Below are 21,452 nucleotides of genomic sequence, written 5' to 3' on the forward strand. Positions count from 1 at the left end.
GTGTTTTAATCTCTGATTGAAAATCTACAGTGACAAGAAACTTACTAGTGTTGTTTTGGGGCAATTGGAATAGAAAATTCTTTCTCGTACTGAGCCAGAATTTTCCTTCTTACCCTTTTGACCCAGGATATCTTGACTGTTTTGTGGTGCACTGATCACTTCGAGTTGGTAAAGTGCTTTCTCCAGAAAAATATATGGGAATATAGGGAATACATTTTTTTTTCAGTTTCAGCAGGCTTACAGACCATCCCTCTAATCCAAACATTAGACCCTTGTGTTACAGCGACACTGAATAGGTGTCCTGGTCCATCCATGTTAACATTTCTTTAGACTAAAACACACTGTCATATCCTCTTGTGTTCTTTTCTGTAGACAAAGCGTCTCTGATTCCATCAGCTTTTCCTTGTATGTTATTTTAAGCACTTTCACCATTTTGGTCTCCCTAGTTCTTAGTGGCTCTCTAAACCACAATGTACATTTCAGGTGTGTTCTGGCTTGAGTGGAACTACATAGTCACCTCCCTTCTTAGAGCTATTCTTATGCTATTACAAACTAAGATGAGATGAAATGTTTTAATAACTCCAGTCCACTACAAAGCCTGTGCATAGGACACATGGGGATGTGAGGACTGGCTCACAGACATGTGGGGATGTCGCACTTGTCTGCAAAAGCTGCATGAAACTTGATTCCTAGGCCCAGCTGTAACCTGTAGCATTTTGACCACTGAAAGAGCACCAACTAGTAAAAGCTCTCTGGAGCAGCATTCATCCTCTTCTCTAAATGCTAGAAGGATGATGTTGTCCCATGTTAGGAGACACGATTCAGCTGTATTTTTTAAGTATCTGCTGTGAGCATGGTTTTCTCCGTCTTTAGCACTCCCTCATATCTGACTGAATTTATAAGCTAGCGTGCTTCTTCCTAGTCTGCTTTCCTCTAGTTAAAGTGATTTTTCTATATACCGGGTTTTACTTGTATTTTCTTGTCCTGGGCTTCAGTTTCGAGTGAGTTGCCATTTACACTTATTCTCTCTAGGTCTCAGCTTCTTTTCTGTCATATGAGGGTGGAGTGATCTAGATAATAATTAAGGGAACCTTCCAGCTCAAATAATCTGTGACTCTGATGAACTATAATGATTTTCTAAGTTGCTTTAATAGTGTCTTATTAGTTGAGGAAAAAGCTACTCATGTAACTATTATTAGAACCTATTGGAATTCAGTGGGTGGCCCACAAGGCAGCAGTGAAGCTAATATAATAAATGATATTGGTCTCTCTTTAGCTCTAGGCTCAGAAATGCATGTTGGAATACCTAAGTTGTGAAGCGCATTTTAATTCGGAGTGGTTAGCAAGCAAACAGAACAAACCCTGTGTTCTTATTAGGCCCAGTAAATATGAGTGCAGTTTTTATAGGTTGGGATTAATTTCTCTTTCGTTGTTAAAATTTAACATTTTAAAAAAGAATGTTAGGAATGGTTGATGAAACTATGTATTGCCACAAGAGCATGAAAATATTACATCATTAATTTTTTCCTTGTTGTTAAGAGGGAGAAAACAGGATGTAAAACTGTATGTACAACATAACTATTAAACTAGTTCAGAAATATTTTCAGTGTGGTTTTATTTATTTAGATGTAGAAATATGAATAATTTGTCCAAATTTTTCTATTTTTCCTGTAATATGCTTATTTAGTTTATGATAACTTCAGAAATTAATAGAGAAATTAGATATTTACAGAATGTAAATTTTTTTAAATGTATTTTGAAATGAATTTGAAAATGGATAATTCTAAGGATTGACTTTTGTCTTCCTACCTTGCAAAAATACCCTTTTTTTGGTTCATTAAATCTATAAGAATGGTTGAAACCGTTAGCTGTTTTCACAGGACTTTGCTTGTCTTCTCATCTTATGGACTAGGTCTGTGGGGACTTGAATTCTCCTTAGAAGCAGATTCAGTATTGTGTCTGTGAATTTGGACACAGTTTATATAAACTCTGGGCCTCACTTTACTCTTCCATAAAATGAGGAAGTTGGACTAAGTGGAACTAATCTTTGGGACTAATTTTTCTGTAATTTTTCTTCTGTTTCATCCAATCCAAAGAGTCTTAGAAAAAAGCCATCTAGTTCTTCAGGTCACTGAGTTTTCCCTCCATTTGTCTCTTCTTTAACTGGCTTGCTGTATACACTTTCAAAGGGGATCTTTCCAGAGTTACAGATCTCATGTCTTTTGTTCCATCTTCATAAAATACCCACTACTAGTCGTGTCCTGACACAGGTGGACCCAGCCTATGGACTTTGATTCTAAAACCCAGTGAGAATTATCTGATTATTTGAGTCTTGTTTATTCTATTGCAAATTGTTTTTTCCTCTGTTGAAAATTGTTTTTAATTACAAAAGGAATATGAGCCTGTAGTTAAGAAAAAAGCTTTTTTGAATAATACTTGAATGTCAGAAACATTTCTTAGTGCTGTAATTCATTCTTTAAAAATTGTTTTTTTACATATCATTCTGTGGTAATACAGGTCTTAATCCTTTTGAAAAGCTGCATCATATTTCATTATATAGATTTATTATAATTCAGCAGTTCCTATTGATAGGCATTTAAGTTAATTCTAAATTCTAGTTTTTGCTATTGCAAATAATACATTGAACATTCTTATACATTTATCCCAGGGCTCTTTTATATGTCTATAGAGTAGATTCCTGGAATTGGAATTTCTGGGTCAAAGGTATAAGTATTTTTCATTATACTGCCAAATTGGCTTATAAGAAAGTTACCCCAATTTATATTCTTGCTAAGAATGAGAGGGAAGCCGTTCACACATCTTCCCTGTACTGTTACCCATCTTTAAAATTTTGGCTTTATCTGATAGGTTAAAATAATCGAGTCTCATTTAAAAATTTTTATCCCCCTAATCAGTAAGGAAGTTGACATGTTTTCACATGTTTTTTAACTGTCTGTAACTGAGTTACTGAGTGCACACACACACACTTTTTTTTCTTTTATAACTTCCAAATTTTTTTCTTCAGTTGCCTTTTTTATTGATTTGTAGGAGGTCTTTGTATGCTAGGGCTCTGATTTCTTTGTTTTACATACGTTGTAAATATTTTCTGCCAGAATACTAGTTTTTATTTTTGTCTATGATTCCATAGCATGTTTTGTCATATGAAAGCTTTCAATTTGGATCAAATTGCATTTTAATTAGTTTCAAAGTCTTAAATGAAAGTTACTGTAGTTGAACCAGTCTCCCAAACAACCCATCTGTTATATTAGTTAATGTTTCATTGATGCTTGTCTCTCTGCTGCTTTCCCACAGAAAGGGGAGTGTGTTTGCCCACAGTATCCCTCTGGATACTCTTTGTTTATATTGAAGCAGCAATTAGATTTAAAGATCTCAAAAATTTTCATGTAGACCTTTGTCGCCCATTTGCTGCTCACTGGTGAGTATTATGTATATTCTTAATCTGTAATCCAGTTCAGTGTTTTCAATGTAGAATGGTAAATTTAATTGTAAATTTTTTCTTAGAGATACTATATGAATTCAGAAGACAACGTAACATGGTGTGGTAAAGAACATGAGCCCTCTAATCAGGGAGATGAGTGTTTGAATCCCAGCTGTGGCCCTAACAGCTTTGTGCTTTGGACTTGTCACTCTCTCTAAGCCTTAGTTCTCTTACCTGTGTATTGGGAAGCTGTCTCATGGGGTGTCATGGGAAAGATGAAATGAGGTGATATATGTGAAGTGTTTAATTAGGTCCATGTACATAGGTGTCTGATACTTGTTATCTGTTTTTATTGTAATCAGATAATGATTCCAAAAAGCCTTGATGAAATATATGACTATTTCATGGAGCTTAAATGATTTTAAAATTTCCTTTGCATGTTTACAAAAGCAAGTTAATGTTATTAATAATTTTTAAGGACTATTATTTTTAACCTTAAACCATGAAACATTTTTTTAAAATAATCTTGATTTTTGTTTATATCTATTGTAGAAATCACCACTTAATGTACGTATCTTTTAAATATACCAATTTTTGCTAATATTTATGGCAGAAACCAAAACAAATAGGAATCAACAACCAAAAAATAGTTACCAATATGTTTAAAATCTTCACAAAAAAGTGAATTAAATAGACTTGGTCAATACGCTTGTCACTATAAATTTGTGGTGTGATCACATTTAGACTAATTATAATTGATAAATTATGTTTTAATGTTAATGAGACTTCCCTGGTGGCCGTAAAGAATCCTCTTGCAATGCAGGAGATGCAGGAGACGCAGGTTCGATCCCTGGGTTGGGAAGAGCCCCTGGAGAAGAAAATAACAACCCACTCCAGTATTCTTGCTTAGGAAATCCCATGGACAGAGGAGCCTGGCAGGCTACATAGTCTGTGGGGTCTCAAGAGAGTCAGACATGACTTAGCAACTAAATAACAGCATTAATGAAGCTTAAGAAAAGTTTTGACAATGTTTTCAGAGGCTTTGAAACAATATTAGACTGATGGCTTGAATGAAAATATTTCAACTTTTTGTCCCAGAGATTAGAGTTGTAAGTACAGCTGGTTTAATTTGTTGGTGCAAACCAAACGTTGGCTCTCAAAATATCAGATACTTGGTTAAACGATTCTTAATTTATGTTTGATAGAGTGTTTATGAACTAATTTTCCAGAAATAGCTAGTGATAGACATTTCTCAGGCAGCAAGAAGATGAGTCACCTGAATTTGACCCTGCCTTCTAGTATTGAAAACCAAATGATGTGTTTAACGCTTGCAATGTTTACTTATGATCACTCATAAAATCTCTACCTTTTTAGTTCTTAAAAACATACAGATCCCTAAGTCCTAACCATGCATGAGGCAGGTTCCATGTTAATCAAAGACTTTAGCCACTGTATCCAACTGTCCCTGTGGTAACTTCTTGAGTGTATTTGAAGATTGCCAGGGCCTAATGGGCAGCTTCTTATGGTCCAATGGTCCTGCTGTTCCACAGGGGTTTGTTCTGCGTGCTAGCTGCCTGATTTCCACAACAGACATATTTACATGTGTTTACTGAATGCTCAGCTATTATCATCATCTATAATGATGAATCAGTCATAGGGTCCTCATGTGCTGGATGCATGTGTTGCTTGTTTTCTTAACTTACAATTTACTGGCAGAATTGTCTTCTTTCTAGTATTGGATACCCTGTGGTGACTTTGGGCTTTGGCTTCAAAAGTTATGTAAGCTACAAAATGCGGTTGAGGAAGCAAAAAGAAGTGCAAAAAGAGAACGAATTTTACATGCAGCTTCTTCAACAAGCCCTCCCTCCAGAGCAACAGATGCTACAGAAGCAAGAAAAAGAGGCCGAGGAAGGTAGGTCTTTACTCTAAAGCTGTTGGCTCAGTAGGTTAGTTAGTAGTTTGTTTGTCAGTAGTATTTTTTCAGAAAAGTTGCTAGGGCTTTGGGAAGTTACCATGGCTTTTAGTGTTTTCTGGTGTTCCTTTTTAGGACTGTTGCTTTACTTCGTCATGAAATATAGAATATGTATGATGTTTTCTGCCTAGTGTCCATGTGCTTTTAAATATGTTTATTTTTAAAATTTATTTCATTTCCTTTTACAGTTTATTTTCTATTTTAATATTTATTTGTTATGAAGATTTTAAAATATTTATTCTCAGTGACAATAGTATATGTAACTATGTGCATTTGTAATTGTAGCAAGCCAAGTATAAGCCAGATAGAGATGTAAACACAGAATTGTTTTACAAATCAGAATTCTTCTGAATAGAGCAAACATGGCTAGGTCTTATTTTAAATGGTTTGTATAATGCAACATGGATCTTAGAATGACCTTTTTCTAATACAGCCTCTTTAATAAATATGTAACCAATTCAATAAGTGAACAGACAGCAGTACCAGTTTTCTTTGGTTTTTGTTTTTAGTTGATACATGACAAAATCTTGTTCTCTGGTGTGGTGCAAAATTATCTCTTCAAGTGCGCTTTGTCAAGTTTGAATATGTAGACCTATACAGAAAATTCATTGTAAAGTGGCCTAGTAAATGATAACAGACTTCTTATTACTTTAACGATAGAAGCAAGACAAAGGATAGGTGCCCTGTATGCTAACATCACACCTGTTTGTTTCATTTAATCTATCTTTTCAGTAAAGTTATTAACTTTGTTTAATCCAAGCATTTTTTAAATGTGACCTTTAAGATTATGATCTGCCTATGTCCTGTCACCCCAGTGATAGACAAGTTTGATTTGACTGATAAATGAGGTATGACTTAGTTGTAAAATCCTCATATTCTTTTCAAGGTCAGAACTTTAATGACGTGGTGTTTTGAAATGATGATGATTTTCTAAATGTGCAGCTTATCAAATTTATTTGGCTTTGCTTGTTGAAGTTAGCACAGTGTGGTGTGGTTCTTGCTTCTGAATCGGTTGGCAGCTCAATGCAGTGCGCTTCTAAGTGTAGATGACACCGTTTGTTGAATCCATCCATTTTGGATTTTTACAACTAAATATTCCAGTGTGGGTTTTTTTTTGCTTGTTGGTTTGTTTTTGGTATTGTAGCAGCCAAAGGATTACCTGATATGGATTCCTCAATCCTCATACACCACAACGGAGGTATCCCAGCCAACAAAAAACTCTCTACAACTTTGCCAGAGATAGAATACCGAGAAAAAGGGAAAGAAAAAGACAAAGATGCCAAAAAACACAACCTTGGAATAAATAACAACAATATTCTACAACCTGTAGACTCTAAAATACAAGAAATTGAGTATATGGAAAACCATATCAACAGTAAAAGATTAAATAATGATCTTGTGGGAAGTACAGAAAATCTCTTGAAAGAGGACTCCTGCACTGCTTCCTCAAAAAACTACAAAAATGCCAGTGGCGTGGTGAACTCCTCACCTCGAAGTCACAGCGCCACAAACGGGAGCATCCCTTCCTCATCTAGTAAAAACGAGAAGAAGCAGAAATGCACTAGCAAGAGCCCAAGTGCACACAAGGACTTAATGGAAAACTGTATTCCTAATAACCAGCTAAGCAAACCAGATGCACTGGTAAGGTAAGTGTGTGTGCTGTGTCCTTGCCTACACTTCCCACAAACTTGACTTGGGTCTTGAGAAGCGTATTTCTGAGTAGGCCTGTAGGCGTTGTTTGTGATCAGATTCTGTGACAGTTAACTCTGTGGTGTTGGACATTTAGTGTTTCTTTCCCACGGGTCTGTTGGTCACCCGCACCATCCAGAAGCACTGACTAAAGCTCTTTCCAGTGTGCTCAGTGTGAGGTGATAGTGGTTACTTCCCATATTTGACAAATTTACACATAACTTGATTCTTCTCGTGGTTTCGAGAGGCGTATCTTTAGTCTTTTTTCAATTTGCATATCCAAAGATCGTGTGGCATAGACACGAAAAGAATTTTGTGGCCTGTTCATGCAAATCTTTGTCAGGTACAAAAAATAATCTTCTTTCTAAAAATTCCATAGGTCAATGCAGTTAATCCTTGAATAACACGTGTTTGAACTGCGTATGGGACCACTTATACGTGTTTTTCATTAGTAAATGCGGCAGTACTACATAGCCCCTAGTTGGTTGAGTTTGTGGATGTGGAGGAACCATGGATATGGAGGGCCACCTATAAATTACACTGGGCTTAATCTGCATATTGTTCAAGGGTCAACTGTTCAGTGTTAGATTCAGATTTTAATTAGAAATGTTCCTTTTCCCATGTTTAAGTTAAAGATGAACATTGTTGTATTACCTTGATTGGCTCAGACTTAATTTTGCTGTGTTTTATATATTTTATAAAATACATATACATTCCTTTTACTTCATCAGTCAGTCAGTTCAGTTGCTCAGTTGTGTCCTACTCTTTGCGACCCCATGGACTGCAGCAAGCCAGGCTTTCCTGTCCATCACCAACTCCCGGAGCTTGCTCAAACTCATGTCCATCGAGTCGGTGATGCCATCCAACCACCTCATCCTCTGCCATCTCCTTCTCCTCCTGCCCTCAATCTTTCCCAGCATCAGGGTCTTTTCTAATAAGTCATTTTTTTGCATCAGGTGGCCAGAGTATTGAAGCTTCAGCATCAGTCCTTCCAATGAATATTCAGGACTGATTCCTTTAGTATTGACTGGTTTGATCCCCTTGCAGTCCAAGGGACTCTCAAGAGTCTTGTACTTCATATCTTTCAATTTGGAAACTGACATCTGAACTGGAGCTTTTTTATTTTTTTTTCTCTCTTTATTATTTTTTAAAATTGGAGTGTAATTGATTTATAGTGTTGTGTTAGGTTCTGGTGTACAGCAAAGTGATTTAGTTATACATATATCTCTACATTCTTTTTCATATTCTTTTCCATTATGGTTTATTATAGGGTATTGAATATAGTCCTCTGTGCTATACAGTAAAACTTTGTTGTTTATCTATTTTATATGTAGTAGTTGGTGTCTGCTAATCCCAAACTCCTAATTTATCCCCTTACCCCCTTTCCTCTTTGATTACTGTAAGTTTGTTTTCTGTGTCTATGTGTCTTTTTCTATTTTGCAAATAAATTCATTTTGCCATATTTTAGATTCCACATATAAATGAAATCATACGGTATTTGTCTTTCTCTGACTTCCTTCACTTAGTATAATAATCTCTATATCCATCCATATTATTGTAAATGGCATTATTTCATGGACCTTTCAAAAATACATAGCTCAAGAGGGCCGCTGTGACTCCCTCTCTCCACTAAGTTATCTCATGTTCCTGTTTGGCTTGTTTCAGAGCAGACAATTTATGAGGGAAAGTTTCTAGTATTATAAATTATATGAATTAGATTAATAATTTGTTTTAGTTCTCTGATTGACAGCTAGATAAAGGGAAGTACAGGTGGATTCTACTCCTTAAGGCTCTAGAGGTTTCATAACCCTTGGCCACTATTGGAAACATACCATGCTGCTGCTGTTACCAGGCTGACATTCACATGTGTTTTTTTTGACATTCTGCCCCATCGTTCCCTGCGGAGAAAACACTCAGCAGACAGCTGTCTTTCATTTGCTCAGGGGAAAAAGACCAATTAGTTGACCTTCTATATCAAAGTGAATATCTCACAAATTTATTATATGCTATAAATGAAACATCTGCCACCAGCTTTTTAACATTCTCTCTCCTGCACAATTTTAATAATAGCAGTCAAGTCAAAACAATTTTCCTCTGTTGGGTGTTACAGAGAGAGCAATCAAGGCTCAGTTCTGTGATACCATCTCACTTGGGCCCCACTTGTCATGTCGGTTATCTCTACTACCTCATCTGCCTTTAATAAAGAATTTCAAGGACTCAGATGGCCTGTTTTCTAGTCGTGGGTCCAGTGCTCCTGAGCCCGCGCCTGAGGGATATACCTCTCCCTGTGGTCACTGATGTGTATTCTGATGTGCCTTGATCTGAAGGGCTCCAGAGTATAACTTTGTTTTAGGGAATCAGTTCAGTTCAGTCGCTCAGTTGTGTCCGACTCTTTGCAACCCCATGAATCACAGCACACCAGGCCTCCCTGTCCATCACCAACTCCCGGAGCTCACTCAAACTCATGTTCATCAAGTCGGTGATGCCTTCCAGCCATCTTCTCCTCTGTCGTCCCCTTCTCCTCCTGCCCCCAATCCCTCCGAGCATACCTGCTGTCAAATACATAAATATAAAATATTAGTTTCATAAGCTTCCATGGGATTATTTTCAACTTTTCATGTAATAGTATAAAAAATAGATGATGTAAATATCCAACAGTAGGGGAGAAACTTAAATATTTATAGTCCATCTATTTGATGGATTTTTAATACATTAAAAATCATATTTTGAGACAGTTAATAATATAGGATAGTGCTTATAATATTTCATGAAGAAAGTAGAGAGGAATCTTACTGAAAGCATTTTGTTTTTCTGATCTACACAGAGAAAGGATTTGACGGGAAAGGAGCCAAAACGATAATAGTAGTTATTTCTCCTTGATAGTATTGGGTCTTTTAGTTTTTATTTCATCTTTCATGCATTTTCAAGTTTTTCTGTGATAACAGTGAAAGTTTATGAAAGGAAAATATATCTTCCTTGACTTCATATATGTTTTGATGAATATTAAGACTCTAACAGATCCAAACCTGACATATTTGAGGTGTTAGCCAGAGAGTGGATTTGTTATCTTCAGATGGAAAAGGCTGGGCTTGAAGTCTCTTCAACAGTTTGTGCATGAGTTCTTCGCTCTTGCAGGTACATCCAGGGCTGTGTACAGGTCCAGGCTGGCTAGAGGGATAAGACTGATTGTCCCTTTAATAAATTTTAAAAAAATCACTTGAAAACCAGTCTTGTATTATTAGTAAATGCAACACATTCCACATAGCTGTGTGTGTCTCAATATCATGGTTAAAAACTGCTATATTTGAGGAACCAATTCATTGACTTTGCAGGGGGGAATTCATTAATATAGAAGTCTTAAAGATTGGTATGGCTGTCAGAGTAAGATCTGATGGTCGTTCCCTGTGAAGGAGCAAGCAGTCCTTCGGGTCTTTTCGTTGTCTCTCCAAACTCCAAGGATGTTCTCTAGTGTGCGTATACCATAGACTGACAAATGACTGCACACAGGCCAAAGGTGGCCCACTGCCTGTTTTTGTAAAGTAAGTTTTATTGAAACGTAGCCACATTCATCCATTCATGTAGTGTCTGTGGCTGGTTTATGGTGGCAGAGTTGAGTAGTTGTGACAGAAACTCTTTTGCCTACAAAACCAAAGATGTTCCTGCTGCTGCTGCTGCTAAGTCGCTTTAGTCATGTCTGACTTCTGTGCGACCCCATAGACGGCAGCCCACCAGGCTCCACCGTCCCTGGGATTTTCCAGGCAAGAACACGAGAGGGTTGCCATTTCCTTCTCCAGTGCATGAAAGTGAAGTCGCTCAGTCGTGTCCGACTCTTAGCAACCCCATGGACTGCAGCCCACCAGGCTCCTCTGTCCATGGGATTTCCTAGCCAGCAACTAAAAAGGATGCTGGTAGATTGCTAAGGTTGGGGAAGGTGAGGAACTTGGCAGTAAGCGTTGCTTGTAGGCCACTTTCCAGGAAAAGTTTGGAAACTTGGTAAAGCGTCTTTTGGTTTGAGAAATAAGTATCTTACAAAATGACCCAATTTCTGCCAGCTTGATTTCTGAATTCTTTACCCAAGTTATTTAGAAACAGACTTATAATGTTGGTAGCCAAAAATATTTTTAATTTTGACATGGAAAAAATTCTATATATAAACAAAAAAGCAATGAGGAAGATCACTTATTTTAACTAAGTACTGGGTTAAAAGGAATCATGTAAATTAGACTGAGGTTTGCTCAATTTTTTCTCCAGTGGTCAGTTTTTAAATATTTTAAGTGTGCAAAAAATTATAGAAAATTTAGGTGGAAAAAAGGAGATATATGACAAAATCACTTAAATTTTTCTTGTATTTTCATCAACTGAATTTATATAGATGTGGCCATAGCGTTTGTATAGTTTTTTTTGTCCTGATTTTTCACCTAAATTATATTGAAATCATTTTCCCAACTTAGCCGCACCTGGTTTTCACTTGATATGGCATATTCCGTGGCAGTTCTGTGTGATCATTCAGTGATCTGTCTGAGGTCTAGTAGGTCAGGGTGTAACACCTGAGCTGCTTTCCTGTAGCTTCAGGGCCCGCAAGCAGAAGAGCCAGCACTTCTGTTTGTACTTGGCACAGTGCTTCCTCTCAAACACAGCCCAAGACTGTGGGGTTTCTTGTTTGGAATTTGTTACTTGTTTCAGTTTCTTGGTTAAGGGAGAGAATTTAAAACTGGGTACAAAACGTAAAGTAATCCATATTCTGTAGAAATGTTGAAGTAGAAGTCTCTTCTTTGTTTAATTTCCATCCCACTTTTTCTTTCTTTGTTTTTGTGTTCAAGACAGATTAATCTTTCTTGTTTCTCATGCTTACCCTTAGTAAGATATCAACTCTTTAATGTAGTTGAATAATGTTTAGTGTGAAGAGTCATAAAGGAAAAATATCCACACTTTGCCTAGAAGAGATGTATTTAATGAAACTGAGTAGAATTTAGAATGTTGCAGAGATATTTAGACCAGCCTCCCCAGCCCTGTCATTTCATCAGGGAAGTAAACAAGCCCTGGAAGATTAAATGACTAGTCCTAGTAACCAGCTGGAGGGACAGTTACAAGGACCAGAACCAAAGTTTCTTGACTTCTGCCTTTGCTGTTAATAACCTGCTTTATTGTTCTGTGTTTTTTTGTTTGTTTTTCTGTTTTTTGTTTTACAAATTCTTGTGTTTTTGTTTGTTTCAAATATATATACATCTAAAGTTGGCACAAGGATTGGCACTGGGGCTAAATTTTGTGCTCTTTTGGCTAAAATCTATAGAAGAAATGCTTAGAATTTTAGAATTTGTTTAATTTTCCTTTCTTCTAGAGAGATGCTGTTTTAAGAGTTTTAAAAATTCTTGCTTTTGCCAAAGACACAGGGGTGTATTTATTTCTGAACAGGAGGTGGCCATCCATTGGTACCCCCAAAAATTTATAGGATCTCTAAGAATGCAGCTCTCATTAGGACTCCATGGGAGTTAGTCTAGTTCAGACACCCTAGAGCCCCCTAGCAGGGAATTTGCTCTTTAGGAATAAACCTGGGATAGGCCTACGTTGACAGAGCAGACCCGAGAGCCTCAAATTGGAGAACTTAAGATAGGGGATGTAAACATCAACCCTGGGGCAAGGCCACTGGTGACTGCTTGAAAAGTCTGAGGCATGGGCATGGCCATCGTGGTAAGTTCTGAGGGCAGAGGTGGGGGGGTAGCTTTTCTTCAGGGGAAAATGGAAATCTGGGGAATGCTGTAATTTATTGAATAGTTACTCTTTTTTTTTTTCTTCTCTAAATTCATTTGGCTGTTTCAGGCACACCAAAATGTTATAACTTACTTTGTTCATACAGTTCTGCATAGTTGGAGACTTAAGAGCCTTGGGGGAAAGGTAGAGAACGTTTATTAGGACTTTTCCAGTAATCACTAAGCAAGTATGGTAGCCCTGCCTCAGCAAAGGTTGGCAGGGGCGGGGGAGGGTAGGGGTTCGAAGGGGTAGAGAAGCTCTCTAAGAAATTCTAACCTATTCACTGACATAGGGGAGTGTTTAATTTACATTCATACCCAGGAACTAACTTATATTACCACTTCTGGGTCTTAGGGAAATATTTTGGGAGCATATAGATTGATGACAACATAGTTGGTAAATAGGCTTTATAATGTTCTGGTCCATCAGTGAATATATTGATTAGTATTGTGTTTTAGTAGGCTGTGATATGAGTATTTGTGACTCATCTCTTTCTAATTTAAGCTGGTGGGTGAGCAGAATGTCACTGGCCTTCATTCCACTTTCTAGCCACTATAAATCTTATGTTTATGTTTTGTGATTTTGTGTTTTTCTTATGAGGGACAAAGATAGCAAAAGCTAAGAACAGCCAACTTTCTTCCTTGATGGGACTTAGCTGGTGGCACAGATGGCCCAGGTGGTTTGACTAAGCAGTTCTCAGTCTTTGTACTTCTGAACTTAATCTTGTCTCCACATACCAGTGTTTTAAATTGTTGTGTAAACTCTGCCTTATAGAAGACTCCTTAGTGTGGTTTTGCTGTTTGGGGACAAATAACAGACAATTTACACTACTTCCAATTTTTCATTTCCCCACATTTTAAGATGTGCGTGTGCACGCTCAGTTGTGTCCAACTTTGCAAGTCCATGGAATGCAGCCTGCCAAGCAAGAATACTGGAGCAGGTTGCCATTTCCTTCTCCAGGGGATCTTCTGACCCAGGGATGGAATCCATATCTCCTGAGTCTCCTGCATCGGCAGGCGATTCTTTACCACTAGGCCACCTGGGAAGCCCCATTTTAAGACATCTACAGACAATTTAAAGTTAGATATCCACTGAAAGGAAAGGGTCATATTTTTAGATACTGATTTTTAATTATCAGCGGATTCAGTATGATTTTGGTGTGAGTAGCTGTAAAGAAAGAGCATAATAAAGAAAGAATCCAAGAAGCCTCTGTTTTGTCATCTTAGAGAGTGTAGGCACAAAGCGAGGATAGAATCCAAAGCTGAGACCCAACTCTGGGGAGGAAACAAGACAGTGCAGTCAGTTCCAGAGGTAGAGCCTTTGTGCATTCACTGGGGTAAGTACCTGGGGAAGGTGGCCTTATATGGACTTTTCCAGCCTTATCTCAAGTCCCTAAAGAGTCCTACGTGGGGGATCACAATAGTTAAAGTGGGGAATGTTACAGAGGATTCTCTTGAAAGGTGGAAAAGTGAAAGTCACTCAGTTGTGTCCTACTCTTTGCGACCCCATGGACTATACAGTCCATGGAATTCATCAGGCCCAGAATACTGGAGTGGGTAGCCTTTCCCTTCTCCTGGGGATCTTCCCAACCCAGGGATCGAACCAGGTCTCCTGCATTGCAGGCGGATTCTTTACCAGCTGAGCCACAAGGGAAGCCCTGAAAGGTGGAAACGTATCTTAAAAAGAATGTAATGGAAAGACCTCAAGATGGATTGTTAAAGGGGAGGAAGTAGAAAAACTGATCAGATAGTATGACCCCATTACAAAATATGGGTAAGTATTCTTTTCATACGCAGAAGATTATTTGAAATAGTTTATACCAAATGGTCAATTATAGTTGAGTATAGTAGATGTTTACTTTCTACATTGTCTGTTTCTACATACTTTGAATTTTTACACAGGCTTATTATGCACATAATAGAATGTAAGCTCAATGAGATTAAAAGATGCTTACTCCTTGGAAGGAAAGTTATGACCAACCTAGACAGCATATTCGGAGAAGGCGATGGCAGCCCACTCCAGTACTCTTGCCTGGAAAATCCCATGGACGGAGGAGCTTGGTAGGCTGCAGTCCATGGGGTCGCAAAGAGTCAGACACGATGGAGTGACTTCACTTTTCACTTCGTGCATTGGAGAAGGAAATGGCAACCCACTCCAGTGTTCTTGCCTGGACAATCCCAGGGGCGGCGGAGCCTGGTGGGCTGCCGTCTATGGGGTCGCACAGAGTCGGACACGACTGAAGTGATTTAGCAGCAGCAGCAGACAGCATATTAAAAAGCAGAGATATTACTTTGTCAACAAAGGTCCGTCTAGTCAAGGCTGTGGTTTTTCCAGTAGTCATGTATGGATGTGAGAGTTGGACTATAAAGAAAGCTGAGCGCAGAAGAATTGATCCTTTTGAACTATGGTGTTGGAGAAGACTCTTGAGAGTCCCTTGGACTGCAGGGAGATCCACCCAGTCCATCCTAAAGGATATCAGTCCTGGGTGTTCATTGGAAGGACTGATGTTGAAGCTGAAGCTCCAATACTTTAGCCACCTGATGCGAAGAGCTGACTAATTTGCAAAGACACTGATGCTGGGAAAGATTGAGGGCAGGAGGAGAAGGGGACGACAGAGGATGAGATGGTTGGATGGCATCACTGACTCAACAGACATGAATTTGGGTGAACTCCAGGAGTTGGTGATGGACAGGGAGGCCTGGTGTCCTGCAGTTCATGGAGTCGCAAAGAGTTGGACACGACTGAGCAACTGAACTGAACTGAAGCTCAATGAGGCCAGGGACCACCTTTGCTCTTGTCTTCCCCTTTTTTCTTTTGCCACAATATATGGTGATTGGCACATGGTAGATGCTCAATAAATACTTACTGAACAAATGTTACCTTTGTCCAGGAAAAATAATAGGTAGGCGGCCGAGAGAAGAAAGACGGGCCTCAGTAATTGCAGTGCGGTGCCGCTGCCGTGTAATTCAAAGGCTTTTGAAGTTGGGAAACCTTAGTGTTACATTAGACCAAGCCAAGGACCTTCTATCACACTGTTAGTTGTTCTTGAGTAAGTTGTTACTGACTTTATTTCTAAAAAATAAAAAGAGTTTCCACTCTTAAGCCCCCTTCCTTGCTGTGCAAGAGATTCAGGAATTTCTGGAAGTTATAAGGGCAAGGGAAGAAAACTCCAAGGGACAGCTGTTGAAAAAGCCATTTTTTCTGGCAGTGGGATGGTTATGCTGCAGGGCCAGGGAATCTAGGCACAAACCACATGTCAGCCAAGAACGCAGAGAAAATCTGTTTGCATTGCCTTATTCCTCTTTCCTGGTGGCTCTTGCCTTCTCTCTTCCTGCTTAGTCCTAGCCGTTCTCTTTGTTTTTGTGGTAGCTAGAGAGAGAGAACTCAGATCCCACGTTTCAGTTCCAGAACCGTCCCTCCAAGGAAATCCCCTTGGTTAGAAAATGTGTTGACTGCCCTGTATATCATCTCAGGTGCCAGAGAGAAAGTGGTACATTGGCTTGTTTTCTTCTGAATACATTTCATTTGAATATATTTTGCTCTGTGTCAGGAATAGTTTGTGAAAGAAAATCTGATCTTGGGAGACAGTGATTGGGGCTTTGGACTTCACCCTGGCTACTTGCCGTCCGTGTGCCCCCTGTCGCCTGCACTGACAACCCGTGCTGCATGTGACGTGCCTAACACTATCCCTGTGAGTGGTGGCTGCCAAAGCAGGCCTTTCCATTTCTGCAGGTGCATTTGATCATTTATTCGTAGCAGTATCATATCCAGCCTCGAGGTAAAATTAGTAAAATAAGTGACATTTCAGAAAGAAGATTTTATCTAGACACTTAGAGGTTCTAGTTAGATTAGATTAGATATCTTGTATGTAGCTATTTAGTAGCTATTACTAAATTCTTTGGAAATGATAAAGTGGAAAAAAATAAGTAATGGAGTGTATTTCTATTAATATTTAGTAAGTTTAGTGTCTCTGTGGAAACACGTTTCTGATTTATATTAGTCTAGCATTGTTTCTGAGCCAACGTGTTGTCAGACCTGATTGTTTTCATTTTCTGCCTTGCTCGTAGTATTTAAGGCACCTAGGGGTTTTACTTGGTTAGCTTTGTTTATTATGTTAATTCATAATATAGTTTGAATTTGTTTTAATCATTGCAGTGATTTAAAACTATAATATTCTGGGATATAAATGTAGTCAGAGAAGCATGATAATTTTAGACTTAGGCAGGCCTATTTTATAGCTTGAAAACCACTCACCACTTTAGAAGCTAGGCATTAATGAATTTAAGCCAGTGGTTTACTTAGTGTCTCCATATCCAGGTGATCAAAGGAAATAATTATCTGTGTTGCATAGATAAATTATGAAATAACATGTAAATTATTTGATAGGGTGAGTCCACATTAGAAACACTTTTATGTTGAGTACTGAGATTTTATTCCAACAATAGGAATTTCTGATTAGACAATCAGAAAGTTTGCTCCCTAGAATTCAGAAGGAACTGCTATAAAATATTGTGTTAAATTCTGAGTCAGTATGCTCCATCGGCACATAATGAATTAAGATTACCAGCTAAGGATTAGGGGTGGATTCCCTGAAGCGGAGGAACTCCAACGAAAAGGAACTGTGGTCTTTAAATGTTACTCACGTTCTCATTTAGAAACTAGCTATTTGAATACTTTGACAGCCAGTGTGAGTATACTTCAGTCTGTGCAAATCTCTTGGGGATCTCTGAAACCTTTTTGCTAGCTAGCTGGGCCTCTCAGAATTAAAACAAGTTTTAGTTTCTTTTTTGTGAGAAGAATGACAGCTCCCTACTCTCAGGTCTCTTTCTCCTTTCTTGGTAGAGTGTTGAAACAGATTTGAAATAGAAATACAGTGCAGCAAACTGAGAAGGGCCCTTGTCCTTCCTCTCCCCTGACTCTAGAGATGGTAGAGCAGACTCAGACACATATAGGAATGAGGCAGGGCATAGGCATGAGCTGGGGGCCAGGGTTGGCATCATTCATAATCAGTACTATACGTGGCATCTGGGAGTTTGAAAGCACATGCCCTTCCAGACAGGACAGCCAGTTGTTGCTCTGCAGGATTGTAGGCTCAATGTTGCTAAATCTTCTGATATTTAGAAGAAATGCCAAAAACAGATATCTTTATGTGAAATGTCACAGTTAAGTTTTTTTTTTACTTCATGTAGAAGAAGGTCAAACAAAACATGTTTATGGGCCAGATTGGTTCACCGGTTTATAACCTGTGCACCTGACCCTTCCTGTGATTCTTGTATTTTGTTCATCCCCTCCTGACCGCATCAATCAAGACTGGACTTCTGTAGAAAGGACTTTTAATTAGGGACTGTCTGGCAATCCCATGAGCTGATCTGCCATGTATTAATGGGGCTTTTTGCCTTCTCCTATCCTTGAGTTCCTTGTGCTCCTGGAAAACATGCACCTGTTGACAGCACCCCTCCAGAGTCAAAAGACTGCTCCCTTTTTTGTTGCAGTCCTCAACACCTGACCATGAGGCTTTCCAACCACTTAGCAGGAAAGGGAGCAATCTCGCGATAAGAAGTGTAGTTTGAGTCTCTCTGCAAGTCGCTCAGTCATATCTGACTCTTTGTGACCCCATGGACTATACAGTCCATGGAATTCTCTAGGCCAGAATACTGGAATGGGTAGCCTTGCCCTTCTCCAGGGGTCTTCCCAACCCAGGGATTGAACCCAGGTCTCCCACATTGCGGGTGGATTCTTTACCAGCTGAGCCGTAAAGGAGGCCCAAAAATACTGGAGTGGGAAGCCTATCCCTTCTCCAGGGGATCTTCCTGACCCAGGAATCAAACCAGGGTCTCCTGCATTGCAGACAGATTCTTTACCAACTGAGCTATCAGAGGTGTTCCTCAAATGATACAATATAGAGGCCTCCTATGCCTAAGGATGGTGACTTCTTCCACATCAGGGTGTTTTTCTGCCATATTCTTGGAGCAGACACCAAAACAGGGGACATGAGACTGGTTATTCACAGATTTCACAGACCAGCTGGATTTGAATCTCGACTTAGACTGTTGCTTTGATAGGGACTGATGGATGGGAAGTAATAGTTGATGTAGATTTAGGAACTGGGGCGTTTTCTACTTCAGAAAGTTAAGTTCCCCTTTTTTGGAGTGACCTAAAAAGTTTAAGAAGTAAAACAGTTGGGTTTTTCCTAAGGCTTTCACATTATTCTGAAACTGGCCTGTGATGTGGGCAAATCTGAGAGTAACAGTGAATGTTGAAAAACCATGCAGAGCAAATAAACAGCCTCCTCTTAAAAAAAAAAAAAAAAAAAAAAAAACCAAAACTTTTCTCCCAATCAGAAAATAATAATTAAAATATTAAAAATAAGTTACAAATGTTGATTACTTCCAACTTTGAAAGTAGAGATGGCCGCTGTCTTACATACACATTCTCTGAGTCTTTTTTCTTTTGCATACATACTTCTTCTTTTCACAAAACGGAGCTCATATACTATGTATACTGTTTTATAATTATGTTTTCCCACTGATTCTGTCATGAGTATTTTCCCATGTCATTGAATATTCTTCCTCAGTGGTTTTTTAATAGTTGCGTGTCAGTCAGACACATGAATGTACAATTTATTTAGCCAATTTTCTGTTGAATATTTATTTAGCCAATTTATTTAGTCCATTTTCTGTTGAATACTGATTTTTTTTCTTAGTATAAATACTATTGCAACAAACACACTCTTACACAAATCTTTGTGTGTATCTCCAGCCTGGGAATGGGATGCTGTATCAGCAGATATGAACATTTTGAAGACTTTTGATACAAACTGTCATATCTGACCATATCCTTTAAGGACCTCATTAAAAATACTAGTTCATGGCACCCCTAGTTTTATGCTTGAGGGGCTTCAAGAATTCACTTTCCCATTTCCCTGAGTGGCCAGTGAAATCCTTTAGATTTCCTTTCCTGTCTCTTTTTGTTCTTTAATGAAAAGGACAGCTTAGGGAGCAGAGACCTAACGTATTCTAATACGGTTTCACCTAGCAGTCAGGTCATCAGGTTATTACTTATTTTTGATACTTGTGCCTGGTAAGCAATTGTAGTAATCACAGTGAAACCTGAGGCAGCTTCATTTCCTTATTTCCAAAGTTGTGGTTCATTGGATATACTAAAACAGCTTCACTTGTTCAGTGTAGGCCTCATTTAAGTTGAGAGACATTCGTGTCTTTATGTGAATGACCCATGCTGCCTATCCTATCAGGGTGAATGACCTGGAGAGGGGGCAAAGGAAGGAGTTGGTGGAGAGGGCAAACAGTATTTCTTCTGGGGACAGAGCTTTGATTTATGAGCTCAGTTTCCTGCAGAGACAGCTGTGTGGTCCCTAAACAAGTCTTGTCTTGTATGATGAATGTATGCTGGGGATCTCCTAATGGAATTAGGTACTTCCCGAGATGAACCAGTTGCTCTTCACTCGTTCTTTTCATGTGCACCTGCCTTCCTGATAAGCAAATGCCCCTTTACCCCTGTCTTCATCAGCCACTGTTTAAACTAAAAATCTGGCATCCTGCTCCAGATAGGTTGTTTCCAGAGCCTCTATAACATGACACTGACCCTGTTCTGTTCTAAGCACTGAGGAGATGCACACAGAGTGAGGGTTAGAGGCGTGGTCTTGGAAAGACTGAAAGAAACTTTAGAAACACACTTCCAGCTTCTAATTGTAGAGTGCTGTCAGTCCCTGGCTTCAGAGAATTCATACGCTTTTTAGAAATAAGATAACATGCACAGGAAACGATTAAAAACCCAAACAAGTTTAAACAGAGCACAGGGCAGTGGTTTAGTGCCAAGTGAGAGCAACAGTAAGAGTTTTCAGATTTCCGAAGGATAGAGAACATTGGGCCCTTAGAAGTCAGCACCTCATCCCGGAGAGTTTTGTGGGTTTTTTTAAATTTATTAAAATTTATTTAATTTTTTTATTGAAGGATAACTGCTTTTTAGAGTTTTGTCGTTTTCTGTCAAACCTCAGCATGAGTCAGCCATAGGTATACATATATCCCCTCCCTTTTGAACCTCCCCGCCCCCCATCTCACTCCCCATCCCACCCCTGTAGGTTGATACAGAGCCCCTGTTTGAGTTTCCTGAGCCATACAGCAAATTCCCTTTGGCTGTCTATTTTACATATGGTAGTGTAAGTTTCCATGTTACTCTTTCCATGCATCTCACCCTCACTTCCCCTCTCCCCATGTCCATAAGTCTGTTCTCTGTTTCTCCATTAGATCAGATCAGATCAGATCAGTTGCTCAGTCGTGTCCGACTCTTTGCAACCCCATGAATCACAGCACGCCAGGCCTCCCTGTCCATCACCAACTCCCGGAGTTCACTGAGACTCCATTGCTGCCCTGTAAATAAATTCTTCAGAACCATTCTTCTAGATTCCATATATATGTGTTAGAATATGATATTTATCTTTCTCTTTCTGACTTACTTCACTCTGTATAATAGGTTCTAAGTTCATCCACCTCATTACAACTGACTCAAATGTGTTCCTTTTTATGGCTGAGTAATATTCTATTGTGTATATGTACCACAGCTTCTTTATCCATTCATCTATCAATG

At 38.8% G+C, this 21,452-nt stretch overlaps 1 protein-coding gene across 1 annotated transcript in view; it reads left to right on the forward strand.

Annotated features, from left to right (window-relative positions):
• Positions 1–21,452, forward strand: part of MACO1 (macoilin 1) — a 66,279-nt gene that overhangs the window by 16,912 nt on the left and 27,915 nt on the right. The window contains exons 4-6 of the mRNA XM_086365308.1: positions 3,313–3,436; positions 5,173–5,351; positions 6,556–7,057. Coding sequence (XP_086221434.1) covers positions 3,313–3,436; positions 5,173–5,351; positions 6,556–7,057 — 805 coding nt within the window. The remainder of the gene's footprint in view (positions 1–3,312; positions 3,437–5,172; positions 5,352–6,555; positions 7,058–21,452) is intronic.

This window comes from Bos grunniens, chromosome 2 (genome assembly GCF_055505025.1).
Source record: "Bos grunniens cultivar Pamir isolate PY7600 chromosome 2, Bosgru_T2T1.0, whole genome shotgun sequence".
NCBI lineage: Eukaryota > Metazoa > Chordata > Mammalia > Artiodactyla > Bovidae > Bos > Bos grunniens.